Source organism: Balaenoptera musculus, chromosome 17, assembly GCF_009873245.2.
Source record: "Balaenoptera musculus isolate JJ_BM4_2016_0621 chromosome 17, mBalMus1.pri.v3, whole genome shotgun sequence".
Taxonomy (NCBI): domain Eukaryota; kingdom Metazoa; phylum Chordata; class Mammalia; order Artiodactyla; family Balaenopteridae; genus Balaenoptera; species Balaenoptera musculus.
Window position 1 is genome coordinate 8265900 of NC_045801.1, and position 14598 is coordinate 8280497.

General features: G+C 55.2%; 1 protein-coding gene and 1 non-coding gene across 5 annotated transcripts in view; both read left to right on the top strand.

Annotated features, from left to right (window-relative positions):
- ST3GAL1 (ST3 beta-galactoside alpha-2,3-sialyltransferase 1) overlaps nt 1–10659 on the top strand; it is an 85776-nt gene extending 75117 nt beyond the window's left edge. For all 4 annotated transcript variants that reach the window (XM_036830287.1, XM_036830288.1, XM_036830290.1 and 1 more), the window contains 5 exons: nt 119–315; nt 1472–1651; nt 2965–3010; nt 4135–4254; nt 6174–10659. In XM_036830287.1, the coding sequence (XP_036686182.1) occupies nt 119–315; nt 1472–1651; nt 2965–3010; nt 4135–4254; nt 6174–6347 (717 nt within the window). In that variant the 3' untranslated portion in view covers nt 6348–10659. The remainder of the gene's footprint in view (nt 1–118; nt 316–1471; nt 1652–2964; nt 3011–4134; nt 4255–6173) is intronic.
- TRNAE-CUC lies at nt 652–724 on the top strand. Its single transcript has one exon. It is a non-coding gene; the product is annotated as a tRNA-Glu (tRNA).
- Nucleotides 10660–14598: the final 3939 nt, after the last annotated feature.

Genomic DNA, 14598 nt, shown 5'->3' on the forward strand with positions numbered 1-14598 from the left:
AGAGAGAAGGGTACTCGGGAGGGGCTGGGTGACCAACCACAGGGGGCTCGGGGCCCAGCAGCGGGGGGCCAGAGGTAACACATCCCGGCTGACTGTGTCCTGCGTCCTCCACCCACAGAGGCTCCAGCGGGAGAAGCAGCCCAGTAACTTGAACGACACCATCAAGGAGCTGTTCCAGGTGGTGCCCGGGAACGTGGACCCCCTGCTGGAGAAGAGTTTGGTGGGCTGCCGGCGCTGTGCCGTCGTGGGCAACTCTGGCAACCTGAGGGAGTCCTGGTACGGGCCTCAGATAGACAGTCACGACTTCGTGCTCAGGTGAGCACCAGCCCCTCGCCCCCCAGGCCACCCCGCTGCCCCCCCCGGGCCCCTGGAGCTGCAGGGGGCGTCATGGCTCAGCGTCAGGAGGTCAAGACCCCAGTCCAGATGTGCCCAGGCTTACCTGGGGACCCCGGGCCCCTCACTGCCCCCTCTGGGCCTCAGTTTCCCCATCTGCATTGCAGATGGATCAACAGGGCCTCTCTGGACGGAGAGAAAAACCATACACAGAGGTACCCAGGGGGCTGGGAGCTTGGCCTTGAGAGGCCTGGCCAGAGGGCAAGACTAACTTGAGGACTCTTGTTTAATCTTTAAAATCCATCCCTGTCTGGGAATTCCCTGGTGGTCCAGTGGTTAGGACTTGGCACTCTCACTGCCAGGGGCCAGGGTTCGATCCCTGGTCTGGGAACTAAGATCCCGCAAGCCACACAGCCAAAAAAATAAATAAAATAAAAGCCATCTCTGTTTTGCCATCTAGGCCATAACATAACTATATACTTTTAATGTAAAATATGTTTCCCTGTCACCAAGTAAAATGGATATTCCAGGAAGATGCCCCACGTCTCTCCCGTGTTTCTTGTCATCCCCACGCCAGTCACCCGACCCAGGGGCACCAGTGACTCAGACGAGAAGCACAGGCACCTTCTAGAACCATCCCCTGTTTCTGTGGTCTCTGACTTTATGTCTTTAGACCACTCACCTGGCCTCGGGCAGCCTCAGTGTACCTGGTGTCCAGTGGGAATGTCCATGGTGAGGGGGAGAGAGTCAGGTTCAGGGTCAGACAGGCCCTGAGTTCAAGGCTGCCTCTGGGTTACTCTGTGTCCTGGGATAAATTCTTTGCGCTCAGATTTCTTTGGCCGTAAAAACAGGACCATAAAGTACGTACTGGACACCGTCATCGTTAAGGGTTAACGATGTGTGTCACTGGACCAGGACAGAGTAGGCCATTGATGGTGGCGATGGTCAGGCTCACTCGAGATCATAAATGAGAAAAAAGTAGCAAACGCCTCTGAGCTGTGCCGCAGTTGCCCCCACTTTACAGATGAGGAAGTTGGGGCCCAGCGAAAGGGGCACAGCGCAGCCTCGCGGAGCTGAAGCTGACCCTCAGAATCGGTGCCCCAGGGTGATGCCTGTCCTTTCTCCCTCCCCCTCCCAGGATGAACAAGGCCCCCACGGCAGGGTTTGAGGCCGACGTGGGCAGCAAGACCACCCACCACCTCGTGTACCCCGAGAGCTTCCGGGAGCTGGCGGAGAACGTCAGCATGGTCCTGGTCCCCTTCAAGACCACCGACCTGCAGTGGGTGATCAGCGCTACCACCACGGGCACCATCTCCCAGTGAGTCCCCTCGGGGCGTCCGGATGAGGGTCACTGCTTGTCCCGCTACTGCCCCTTGCTGTGTGAGGGCCTCTGAGCCCCCCGCCATGCTGTTCCACCCCCTACAGCCATGCTCCTGCTGTTCCTCCCCCGGAACACCTCCCCTCCCCAGGCCTCCTCCTGGAGGGCAGAGCCCCAGTCCCCCGGCCGCCTCCAGACCCTCCGGCTCTTCTTGGTACCCCTCCTCCCATCACCCCGATGCACCCGGAGCTCCGGCCTTCCTGTTCCTCGCGACTTCCCGCTCCCCCGAATAGACCTCCCAGGTTTGCTTCCCCAGACACCCTGGAAACCCCTCGGGAGAGGGAGCCCCGCTGGAAAGGACACAGCACGTGTTAGTTCTGACCCCGTCCTCATCTCTGGGCTGCTCCCCGTTGATGACAGCCTCCGCCCACCCCCGCTTCGCAAACCGTCAGAATGGCGCCGGCTGGGCTGGGGGGCGCAGGCAGGGAGACCGGGCGGGGAGCACGTCGGCTCCGGCGGCCTTGGGCACCGAGGCGCTCACATCTTCTGATTTGTTCCGGGCACTTGGCACGGGGGGCGGGGGCTCAGTGAATTCCCGCTAGTCCTTCTCATGACCCCCGTCCTCCAGGGAGACCCGGAGGCTTGGCCCCTACGCAGAGCCAGGCTCGCACCTGCCTGAAGAGAAGCGGCTTAGTGCCCAGATGGCCAAAAGCCTCCTTGTCTGAGGCCTGGTTAGGAAACCCGAGGGATTTGGGTGCGGGAAACCGGGGGGCTGTGCTCGGAGGAGGAGGGCAGTGAGGGAAGCGGGCTCAGGCAGGGGAGGAGCTGGACCAGCCAGGGCTCAGCTGCCGGCTCCTTCCTCCTGGTCCCACAGGCTGGAACGTGACTTGTACCCGAGGTAGATGCAACGTGAGGCCAGGTGGCCAGGCACTTAAATACCGTCATCTTGGGGGCATGTGAAATCTTGCAGATGAAAAGGGGGCCATCGTGGGCCTATCAGCCAGCGTCCCAGCAGCGGGGGATGGGTGTTGTGGGCCCCTCCCCTCTCTGCGTCTTTGCTGTGTGCACGGCTTGGAGCAAATTCCCTTCTTAACCTTTCTTGGAGAAGGCGGCATAACGCAGCAGAAGGTCCTCAAATTAGCCACAATCGCCCTCTGGTGTCCATAATGGGCCACTGCGAGGAGGTGGGGTCCCTTGGGGAATGAGTGTGCTTTCCCGCTTGCCCCACCTGCCTCTCCAGCCCTGCCCCTACCAGCTGATGCCCAGGCCGCCAGCCCCCTCCCACATTAACCACCTGCCTTGTCCTCCCGCAGCACCTACGTTCCTGTCCCCACGAAGATCAAGGTGAAAAAGAATAAGGTGAGTCAAGGCTCAGGTGCCTTGTCCTCTGAGCTCAGCCTCGCTTTCAAGGCTCTGCGTGAGGACAGAGAGCACCGTCTCCCCGCTCTGCCAGCATCTGGCGGCAGAGAGCCGCTGGGACCCCGGGCTGGTGGGGGTGGTGGCCCCCCCACTTAGAGAGTGGAGAGACGAACCCTGGAGAGGTTCCCTAAGCCTGGACCCTGGACCTGCAGCACCACCCGGGAACTTGTCACCAATGCAGAGCCTCAGGCCACCCCAGATCTGCTGAATCAGAAACGCTGGGTTTTTTCAAACCCCCCAGGGATGCTGGTGCTGTTCGAGAACCACTGCCCTACAGCATGAGCATCTCAAAGCCAGACCTCATCACCTGTCTCCATATCTGCATCTTCCCCAGTGGGCCCTGGAATGGGGTTGGCTAAGACGTGGGCAAAGGGCAGAGGGATGAAGGAAATGAAGTGTCCACCACACCAGACCTTTGCATACACTGTCATGTGTAGATGGAGAGATCAGGTTCAGAGAGGTCAGGTAACTTGCCCAGAGACACACAGCTAGTTCACTGTATGGCTGGAGCTGATGTCTTCCCGATGGTGGCTGTGTGACATTGAGCATGTCACTTAGCCTCTCTGAGCCTCGGTTTCCTCATCTGTAACGTGAGGAGAGGGAGAGCTGGCATGTGGGGTCATTTTAGGGACTGGAGATCATTCAGGCCCATGTTAGGCAGAACGGGTGGCTCGGTGCCTTCCTGCAGCATGACAGGAGTGTCCTTGTCCCCAGCTCATGCTCTTCCCTGGAACCTTCTCCTGCAGCCTCATGTCCCACTCCTTGGCCTCATTTGATTGTACTTCAGATGTCACCTCGTCTGCAAGCCTTCACACCCCAGTGCCTTATCACCTTCTCTGCTTTGTTTTCTCTCCATGGTCTCATCATTCTTTTCTAGCATCCTCTGTGTCTCCGTGATTTAGGTCACGGTCCGTCTTTTCCACTAGAACGTAACACCCCCACCCCGGTGCAGGGTTATGAGTTCCAGTCACAGCAGGGTCCCCTGAGGTTACAATAGCATGTGGCACCTAACACATGCCTGGTATCCTTCTCCAGACGCCTCACTGTGTCCTCCCCTCCCGCAGATCCTGATTTACCACCCAGCCTTCATCAAGTACGTCTTCGACAGCTGGCTGCAGGGCCACGGGCGGTACCCATCCACTGGCATCCTCTCGGTCATCTTCTCACTGCACATCTGTGATGAGGTAGGACCCCCTCTCCCATGCCTGCCTGCGCCCCCCAGGGGGTCGGGGACTGAGGGCTCCTCATTCCGTGTTCTCAAGAGGGGCGGCGAGAGCGCCTGCAGTCAGGCAGACCTCCATCCCCCGTCCCAGCCCCGGCATAGCCTGTCTCTTCTAGAAGCTCCGATCCTGTCTCTACGGTGAGCCTTGCACTGTCTCCCGCACAGGATGTTTTGGGGAGTGGCCGTGTTCTCTTGGTGTGTGAGGTCCCCAGGCAGAGCCTGGCCCAGTAGGTGGAAGCTCAGATCTGATCTGGGGGCGAAATAAGCATATCTTGCCCCCAGGAGCATATTATATTCGGGGGAGCTGTCTGGGGTTGTGGTTTCGATCTCAGTTGCTCAACCAGAATCATCTGTGGAGCTAAATTCCAGCCCCCAGGCCACAGCCCAGCCCACTTCCACCAGAATTCCTGAGATTGGGAACCCGGCACCCAGGGGTTCCACTGTTCACCGAGGTTGAGAATCAGTGATTTTGCCAACCGTGCGTTTCCCATCGTGGACTCGCCTCTCCGTCCACCAGCCTGGGCCTGGGTTTCCATCAACGATCTGGGGTGCTCGCTGCCCCTGGACAGTGAAGCAGGACGGGGACCACAGTGCCCCCCGCTTCTTCCCTGGCCCTGGGTTCAGGCAGGGCACTCCGCTGTCCCTTCTTTTCACATACGGCCCATCCCCGCCCTCGTCCCGTCAGGCTCATCATTGGACACCGCAGGGAGGAGGGGTCGAGGGGGTAGCAAGGCCCACCCACCGTCTCTGCCTCGGTTGTTCTGCCACCATCTTCACCCGCCCTTCACCCCAGAAACCATACCTGCCTCTCATCTCCCCACCAAGCCCCTACCTCCAGCTGGCTGGTCACAGAGCCTGTGGGCCTCTGCCTCAGAAATGCTCCTCCCATCCCTTACCGCGTGCTCTGGGGCGGGCCCGTGTCCCTGCTGGCATTTTCGGAAAAGGCTGCACTTGCCACGGAGCTGTCTCCTGCCCCTGGTGGGTCCCCGCCCCTGAAAGCTGTCTGCCACTCTGCGGCCCACATAGCTTTCCCTCTCCCTGGAAGCCCCTCCTCCCGTCCCTTCCTGGTCACCTTCTACTCATTTTTCAAGACCCAGTTCAAGTGTCACTTGGTTGAAAGAGCTCTCTCTGCTCTCTCCGGCTTCCTTCCCCTCTGTCCTCAGTGCTGAGGGAGCCCCGGCGTTAGCCCCTGTCCCCCACGGGGGCTCGGTTGGTGCTTGTTATAATTCAGGAGCACCAAGGGCTGAGACCTGACTCCTGCCTCCCTGATTGCGCCAGCATCCGCCTGAACTCTGATGGATTTAATGCAACACCTGGCACAGAATAAGTGCTCAGTAAAAGTTTGTCATGCATAAGAAGCACCCCCCCGTGCCCCACCCACCGAACAGTGAGGACCCCTGGACCAGATGGGTGTTAGCCCAAAGGAAGACAAGGATCAGCTCCTACCGCCCACCTCACTGTGGTCATCACTCTTGGCCCCATTTTCCCTATGAGGAAAGTGAGGCTGAGAGAAGTGATTTGGCACTTGCAGGGTGTATCAGCAAGAGGTAGAGCTGGGATTTGGGGCAGGCCGCTGGGCTTCGAAGCCCTGCTCCTCAAGCCTTGGAGAAGAGGTTGTGCCTCCCCAGAGGTGGACCCAGCACCCTCAGGGCCACCCACAAGCAGTAGCCTCCCACTGTGCCTTCTGGCATTGGACTTGACTTTTACTCAACTTGCCTTTGCTTCACCAAGCCTCTGGGAGTTCCAGGCTCCTGGAGAGGGGTTTATGTGAATCCTTGGAAGTGGTGTTTACAGAGTCTGAGGGTGCCTGCAGGCTGTCTCTGTTAGAGGGTCCACCTGCAGCCCTGCTGTCCGGTTCTCACCTTTGCTTTGCCCCGGCAGGTGGACTTGTACGGCTTCGGGGCGGACGGCAAAGGTAACTGGCATCACTACTGGGAGAACAACCCGTCGGCGGGGGCTTTTCGCAAGACGGGGGTGCACGACGGGGACTTCGAGTCCAACGTGACGGCCACCTTGGCCTCCATCCACAAAATCCGGATCTTTAAGGGAAGATGACGCTGTGAAGGGCTAAGGACAGATGCACCAGAGCGCACCTCTCCACATCCAGCCCCAGCTTCTCGCCGGAGCCATTGCGCTCTGGGAACTTGGAGGGCCAGCCTCAGGGGTGTGCCCAGGTGCCCCTCGCAGCCTCTTGCACCCCAACATTTGGCAGCATCTACTCAGCAAGGTTGCCGAGCCCTGCCGGGGCTGCAGAGCAAGTCTCAGAACCAGTCTGGGGTGGGGAGACCCCTCTCGCTGCTGTTCCGGGCTGGGGAAGGTGGGGAGAGGTCCAATCCGAAGATTCCCACATTCTAAAGAAGAGGATGGTCTCCTGGGGAGGACTCACAGAGACTCTCCTCTGCTGAGGGCTCCGGGGCCAACTCTCTGATTCTCGCTGGGAAGTTCCTGGGTGAGGATGACCCCCAGGACAGCCATGTGGGGCCTCCCTCACATGGTAGGACCACCCCGCCTCCCCTTTCTGCCCAAAGCTCATTTACGATGGCCAGGAAGGGCTCCTCACCCCAAAGGTCTTCAGAGACTCTAAATATCCAGATGTCTCTTTCCCAAGCTGCTGTTCCCTTGAGTAATCAATCTTTGTGGTTATCATGATGGCTGAGAGCAGATCTGACTCCTTCCGTGTGCCTTTGTATTGGGGAGAGAGATGCATGCACTTGGCTGGAATGAGGCAAAAGCCCCGACTTGGGAAAGGGGACCGCAGCAGTGCACTCCCCTTACTCGGTAGCTGGGGACAGTTTTCTGGTTTCCTGAGCCAGCGTCGGAGTTGGAGCAAAGCTCGGATGATACTCGGCTCCATCCAGAGGCCCATCAGCCGTGGACCGTCCGTTCTTACTTTCACGGACTGCTGGATTTGGTGCCTGTAACCCTCCAGAGCTGTGCAGGAGGCCGTCACCAACCAGCAGTTTCCCCCAGGGGTCTACGCTCGGGGCCAGATCCCTCCTGGCCACCTGTGTGGTGTCCTGGGGGTTGCAGGGTCATCCTAGGCACGTGACCATCAGAGGGGAGAAGTCATACCTCATCCTTCACGTCCCAGCTGCTCTTTCTTCCTTGTCAGCCTTCCTGATTATTTATTGTTCTGTTTTTAAAATTCAGCTGACATCTGCACTTTGTGACTCAATTGCTCTCCCTTCAGCTGGCAGCTGTGGTGTGGGCGCTCAAAGCCAGTTTTGTAGGAATCCTCAGACTTGGGGTACCGTAGTGTTTAGGGCTTGAGGGCTTGCTGGTGGGCGTATCCTGGGGTGTCAGGTTGGTAGGTTTGTAGAATGCTCTGTACCTCCTCTCCCAGTCCTACCTTTCTTCTTTCTCATTATGGGCTTAGATTCAGTCTCAGGCTAGGAATCGCCAAACCCAGCAGCACTGTCTTGGGGCCGGGTGGGGAGTAGAGTCACAGGCGTAAAAGGACAGTGATTTTTGGCTCCAGTTGCTGACATTTAATCAAAACAAAACCAAAAAAAAGCCTGTTTTTTTCTGTCAAGAGCATTTCCTAAAAAGCCACGATTACTTTGAGGAGTTGTGACCATGTCATGGTCTGGGAAGCCAGGGGGCCACCTCCGCTGCTCCCTGCAGCCCTCTGGATAAGCCCTGCCCTCCCCAGCCTCACTTTCTCCCTCTGCAAATGGGGAGGGCGGAATTATGAAAATCACAGACCACAGATGGCAACGGGCATTCACAAGCATCCCTAGAAGTGACACACCACGTTTTATTTTCCCCCTGAGTCTCCGTATATGAGTATTTTCCTGGGGAGAGGTTCCAGTTTTTATTCGGTTCTCCAAGATTCAGGATCCAGAAAGTGTTTTTTAAAAGCTAACAAACAAAAACCTGTTCCAGCTTTAAAATTCTGCAAAATTGAAGACCCTCTTGACTGATAAAAGGTTTGTAAATTGCTGTGAGGTCATTATTCAGAACATAAATCCTCAGAGGCTAGAGCTCATGGGAGTACTTGACGTGAAGAATTCAGCAAATGTGTTGGTCGGCTGATTAATCCCAGGGACAAACCTTGCAGAAATGGACACTGGCACAGGGAGCGGTGTGGGCTGACCCCTGAGCTCTCTCTTCCCTTCTCCTGAAAGCCAAGTCTGTTCAGGGTGATGGGGTCAGAGGGAGTGCTCAGCTTTCCTGGATGTGCTGAGTCAGGTTTCCAGAGCAGACAGGTGTCCACAGCTGAGCTGCACGCCACCTGGGTCGGCCGCCTGGTCCCCACTCCACCTCTCCTTCCCACCAGGCTGTTCACTGTGAGATGCCTTTCAGCCCTTGGATCCCATTTTACAGATGAGAAGAGCAACGCCAGAGAAGGAAAGCGATTGCAAAAGTGAACCAATTGTGAAACAGATTTTGAGCCGAAATAGGGTGTTCTTGGCTCCACGCTCTAACATCTAGAGGTGGGCTTTCCCAGCCAGGCTCATCCAGCCCCTCAAAGAACTGTAGTCGCTGTAGGTTTCGGACTACAAGCCTCTCACCACCGGGCTTCGTTGTCAGGCTGCCCGCGGTGGCCCAAGGCAAGCGGTAACCTCGGCCTTCTCACACCGTCCTTCCGGTGGAGGAGGTAGCCTCATGCTCTCCCAGAGCTGGGGCAGATGTCATCTTATGGCTTCACAACGGCCACCTAACCGAATGCAGCCAGCCATTGTGGCCGGGATCAACGCACCATTGCCTTAAACCAGCGGGGCCCACGCCGGGGTGAAGGTGGCCGAGAACTGGACAAGGGTGTCTCCCACGGGGATTTGGCCATCAGTGGAGGACGAGAAGCACCCACACGGGGAGGCTCCTGCGTGAACGGTGTACGCAGTCGGGCTCCCCGGGGCTCCAGGACCCCAGCCCAGGGCTCTGTCCACTCCGCGGACAGAGAGCTCCTTGGAGACCAGCCCCGGGCACGAAGCAGAGGTGTCTCTGCCTGCAACCATCCATGCTGAGCCTGAAGCCGAAAGGCTGAACTGATGAGGGAGAGAGATGTCACCAACATCCCAGACATCTGACTCCCCCAGGGAGTAAGTCGGCTGCTTTCTCAGCTGGAGCAAAGCAGTGCCTGCAGCCACAGGACCCCTGGAGCCCCTGCTCTCACCCACCTGTAGGGGAACAAAGGAGGGTGGGTTTGTAGTAATCTGGGGAAGAGAAGAAAGTTCTTGAATTGATGCCTTTTGAAACCCTGGCTTTATCAGGCATCGTCCAGCAAACCACGTGGGCTGGGCTTAGTGGGAGAAGCGAGATCCAAGGAAATAGGACCTAAAAGAGAGAAGCCAGGTAAGAAGGGGGGGGGGGCAGGCGATTTTTGTCGCGCGGAGTGGGGGTGGGTTCAGGGACCTGATGGCATCCCAGGCTCTGCCGTGGCCAGAACGGCCAGTGAGAGGCCAATCCCACCTCGACGCAACATGGGCCTCTGGATCAAAGGTGGAACAGAATCACAGAGAATATTTAGAACTGTGATGTTTGCTTAAACTGTCCTCTTCAAGGCAGCCTGAACCCAAATGAAAAATGGAAAACTGAAAAGAGCTCACTCTCTCTCTCATGGTTGTGGTCGGAAATGCTTTCTCCAGGGAAGCCAAAGATGGCTGGACTCCAGCCACGTGCCATCAGGGACTGGCAACTGTCCTCGCTCTTCCAAAGAGTTCGGAGATGTCACTGTGTCCATCATGGACATCTGGTTTGCAGCAGACGTGGCCTCAGGCCACTGGCTGGTCATCCTCTCCTGGGGTCTGAGCTAACAAGTTTTGAGCCCTCCTCGGGGGCAGTCCACGACACCTCTGCAAAAAAAAGAAGAGGGTGTAGGAGGAACAGCGGGCCAGGCAAAACAGCATCACATAGTCTGTCCTTACCCAAAGCGCTGCATTTCCTACAAGCAGCCAGCCTCTGGCCTCCTGTTTCCCTCCCAGACCATCAGAGGTCCGTACTTGTGTTGAACTTGACCCCGTTGCTCAGCTTCTGAGCTGCCATTGTCGCCCTCCTGCCCAACATCCTGGTCCAGACATCAGCTTTAACCTGGGAGCCCTCAGTGGGCCCCGGTAGGATGGACATGGGTGCACCATCACGTTAGCACTTAACTGAATTCATGTCAAAGCCAAAGTTTCCTGAGCACTTTTTCCTCTTTGCAATCTTGTTGGGTTGGTTAGTGGTGTTTTAGAATCTGCTTTCTTTGCCCCCCTTTGCCTCACTCCCATGTTTTGCAGCTAAGTGTTTGTTCATCTGGATGCTTTTTGAATGAAGTTGGCAAGACTCTGCCTTCCTCAGCCTCTGCTCTGTTTCTTATTTTTAATTTATTGTTGAACATTTCCAATGATCCGAATCAAAGTGAATAAAAAAGAGCTATTTTATTGTTTGGGTGTGTCTGTCGTTTTTCTGTGAGGGCTGTACCTTGGTGCTGTCTCTTGAGGTTTCCACTCAGGAGATGTTTTCAGTCCTAAAAAGACGCCTCCTGTGTTAGTGTCTGCCCTGAACCAAGTGCCCAGATGTTCAGGACATGGAGAGATGGCCTCTCCTCAGATGCAGCCGTGCCTTCTCCCTGCTGTGTGACTGTGGTAAAGTCGCCCAACCTCTCTGAACCTCAGGTGCCTCATCTGTCCAGTGGGGACCACTCTACGGGCCAGCAGAGGGAGTGTGAAATGAAGAATAGATGCATCGTAGGAGGCTGGAGGAGACACAAGCCCGCTGCTCCAAGCGTTTGCTGAATGAAATAGCCCAATGTGGGCAGAGTTTGTGTCCATCCTTCCCAAAGAAGGCTCGTCCATGAATGGATGCAAGTCTGATCCAGAGTTGGCACAAACTGCCCAATTTTTAAAATAGATCCAACCATCCACTACCAGGACTCTGTAAAGTTGGTGTAAATAACACTACTTCCCAATTTGCGTGGCACATTACAGTTTGCACAACACCTCCCTAGGCACGATCTTGAACTCTTAGCAGCTCTGCAGAGCTGGTGAATGGGTGCAGGCAGTTGAGGCCAGAGGTAAAGTTCAAGCCAAGCCTTCCCTCTCCAGATCTGGGGCTCCCTGTTCTCTGCGGTGACACCTCCCGAGTCACTTGAGAAGTTTGTCTGTGGTGACTTTCTGAAGGCAGCCCCCGGAGGCAGGACGGTGTAGAGATTAACACAGGCGCCCAGGAGTCAGGCTGCCTGGGCTCCTACTTATTAGCTGTGTGAGTGTGAGCGAGTTACTTAACCTCTCTGCATGTTTCCTTATGGATAAAGTTGGGGTGATGAAGTACCTCCCATACAAAGAGGCGTTGAGGGTTAAGTGAGTTATACCATACCTGGGACCTGCTCTCATCAATTGTTAACAGGCTTCCTGACCCTTCACTCCATCAGAGACCCATCTTACCCCAAATTTATTCCTAGTTGGTATCACATTAGAGCTGCAATGTGGACAAGTGGCCACGAGGTGCCGACACCTGGACCCCAGCCCCACTGGATGAGCTCGGCCAGGCAGGAACTCATCACTCCACGGAGCCCCCAGCAGGGAAAGGAATCAGCCAGGGCCCTCCACAGGGAGCCCCGAGGATCTAAAGGCACTTCTTTGCGACCCTTCAGGCACCCGCCAGAGACAAGCCAAAGCCAGCCTGCTCTGCACCACCCGACACTTCCCACAAACGCAGGTCCCCCAGGATTGGTTGTGGGAACCCTGGGGAAATCCACCCAGCAACACCCCTCAGGCTGCTGCAAACACTCACTTGATTGTTCAACAAAGAGCTAATGGAATTAAAAAAAAAAAAAAAAAGAACCAAATTTTGTCATTTACTACAACATGGATGGATTTGGAGGGCATGACTCTAAGTGAAATAAGTCAGACAGAAAAACAAATACTGCATGATATCACTTATACGTGGAATCTAAAATATACAAAAACTAGTAATAACAAAAAAGAAACAGACTCACAGATACAGAGAACAAACCAGTGGTTACAGGCTGGGATGGGGGGCAGCAATGTGGAGGACACGGGGTGGGAGGAGGGAGGTACAAACTACTGGATGTAAGATAGACTCAAGGGTGTACTGTACAACACACGGAATATAGACAATATTTTGTAATAACTGTAAATGGAAAGTAACCTTTAAAAATTGTATAAAAATTATTTTAAAATTAAAAAAATAAGTTAGTTAAATTTAAAAAAATAGATAAAAAACCAACCAAAAAAATTTCTAATTTCTTTTTACTTTCTACCATAAGGATCTTTACACGTACACAAAGATTGAAAGGAGAGAGCATATGATCCCAGGTGTCAGAGTCAACGATCCTCAGTGTTTTCCACATACGCCCCCTCATTTTTTCTTTTCCTTTCTTTTTCATCATCATTTTTTGTATCCAGCTGTGTTTAGGGAGCTGCCTCAGATGCCATTTGGCCCCTGTGCGTGAGTGAGTAGGTCTCTCGGAGCGTGCCTGTCCCATCCACCTGAGTGTCACCCACCAAGTGGAGGTGTCCCCAGGCCCTCTGACGCCCCGTCCTCCAAATGCCTTTGGAAGGTGGTTTATTTACACCAGGATTCACTAAAGTCATGTCACCAAAGGTCTGTCCCTTCCTAAGCAAGGAGGTCATGTGAGGTCCAGGATGCTGTGCTTCTAAGGGCCTGAGAAGAAACACCGCCACTGATTCGTGGGTCCCTCTGCACCCACTGGGGAAGGGCCAGCTTCTCCTTCGCTTCTTCTTTGTTCACTGAGTCAACACCCACCAAACACCTCTGGGGCTCAGGTACTAACCAGCCCTACTTCATCAATATCCATCTGTGGGATGATGATAATGATGCATTTTTCCCTTCTCCCCCCCTGCCCCGCCCCCAATGCCCACCGCTGGGTCTGTCCAAACCCTGGAGCCCTGAAGAGCAAGACGATGCCCCTTCCATATGTCAGAGTCACAGCTCTTTGGTCATCTTCAGCTGAAGCATCAGGTCCTCATGGAATCAGCAAATTCCAGGTAACCTGCTTCTCAGAGATGCTAGGCACCTCGCCACACCTTTTATCTGTGGTCACGTGGAAGGATTCAGAGACTGGTTACACTCAACTCCCGTCCCACTGCTATGGAGTGAATTGTGTCCCCAAAATCCATATGTTGAAGCCTTCACCCCCAGTGTGATGGTATTTAGAAATGAAGCCTTTGGGAGATGATTAGGTTTAGATGAGGCCCCATAATGGGATTAGTGCCCTTATAAGAAGATACATAGTGAGAAGGCAGCTCAGCAAAACCAGATCCCAGCTGGGCTCTGGGAAGCACATCCCTCCCCCAATCTCTCCCCCATCTCCGGATCTCCACGTGGCTCACTGCTCAGGCTGTCCTGGCTGCTGCAATCTGGGATAGAAAAGTCAGTTCAATTGGATGAGATAAGCAAAAGGGAATTGAATATTTTGCTCCAGTTCTAAGCCGCACTCTCCAATTCAGCTTGACCCGAAGTACAATTAGCATTTGATTTTGACTGGCTCCTGAAGCAATCTCGCCATGAGCCCAGAGCTCAGGACAGTAAGGTGGGCTTGAGGCCCTAAGGCCCCAGCCATTTGGAATCAGAGACCTGGACCTTGTCAGGCTATGAACCTTGGAGGCCGTGGATCTGGCTGGAAGCCTGCAGGCCAAGGGCACAAGTTGGTAGAAACTCACATCACCAATTTGCAGTCTGCCGCGACTGAGGGAAAGTAGGCAGCAAGACGGTGGGTACCAGTGATAGGGAAAGGGAAAGTGTTGCGCCCAGATGGCACACGCTGCAAAGGAAGGTTTGGGGAGTGCGTGTGTGTGATGTCCAGAAACATCAGTGCGGCCAGCGGAGACATGCTCCTCACCCTGGACACTGCTGCTGAGAGCTGGACGTGAGTGGCCATAGGCTGGGGTGGCAGTCGTGTCCACAGGACCCTCCAGGCACGTCTCACAAGACAGGGCAACGAGCTACCAGCCTCTTTTCAGGGCCAGGGATCCCCTGGATGCCACATGCCCAGCACACTTCCTGGCTTGTGCAAGACCTCTGCAAAGGGTCCTGATTGCTATCAATTCAGAACATCCTTTCTCCAGCCCTGGGGAAGGGGTGCTTACAGATAACCTATTACTGTGGTAAGTTGAGTGCCCTGAGGGCACCTTCAGATCCACGTACGTCCAGGCTCAGCTTCCTATGGGGACCGACCAGTTCTGAGAACTCCTTCCCCTCCGTGTTTTAAAACATTTGGTCTGGCTTTCCTGAAACTTTATCCAAAACAGGGAGCTAGAGGTGGTGTAGATTTGCGGATCGCTGGACGATCCCTTTCCTTTGTAAGTCCCCCGAGAAGGACGCTTGTCGGGATCACGGGCAC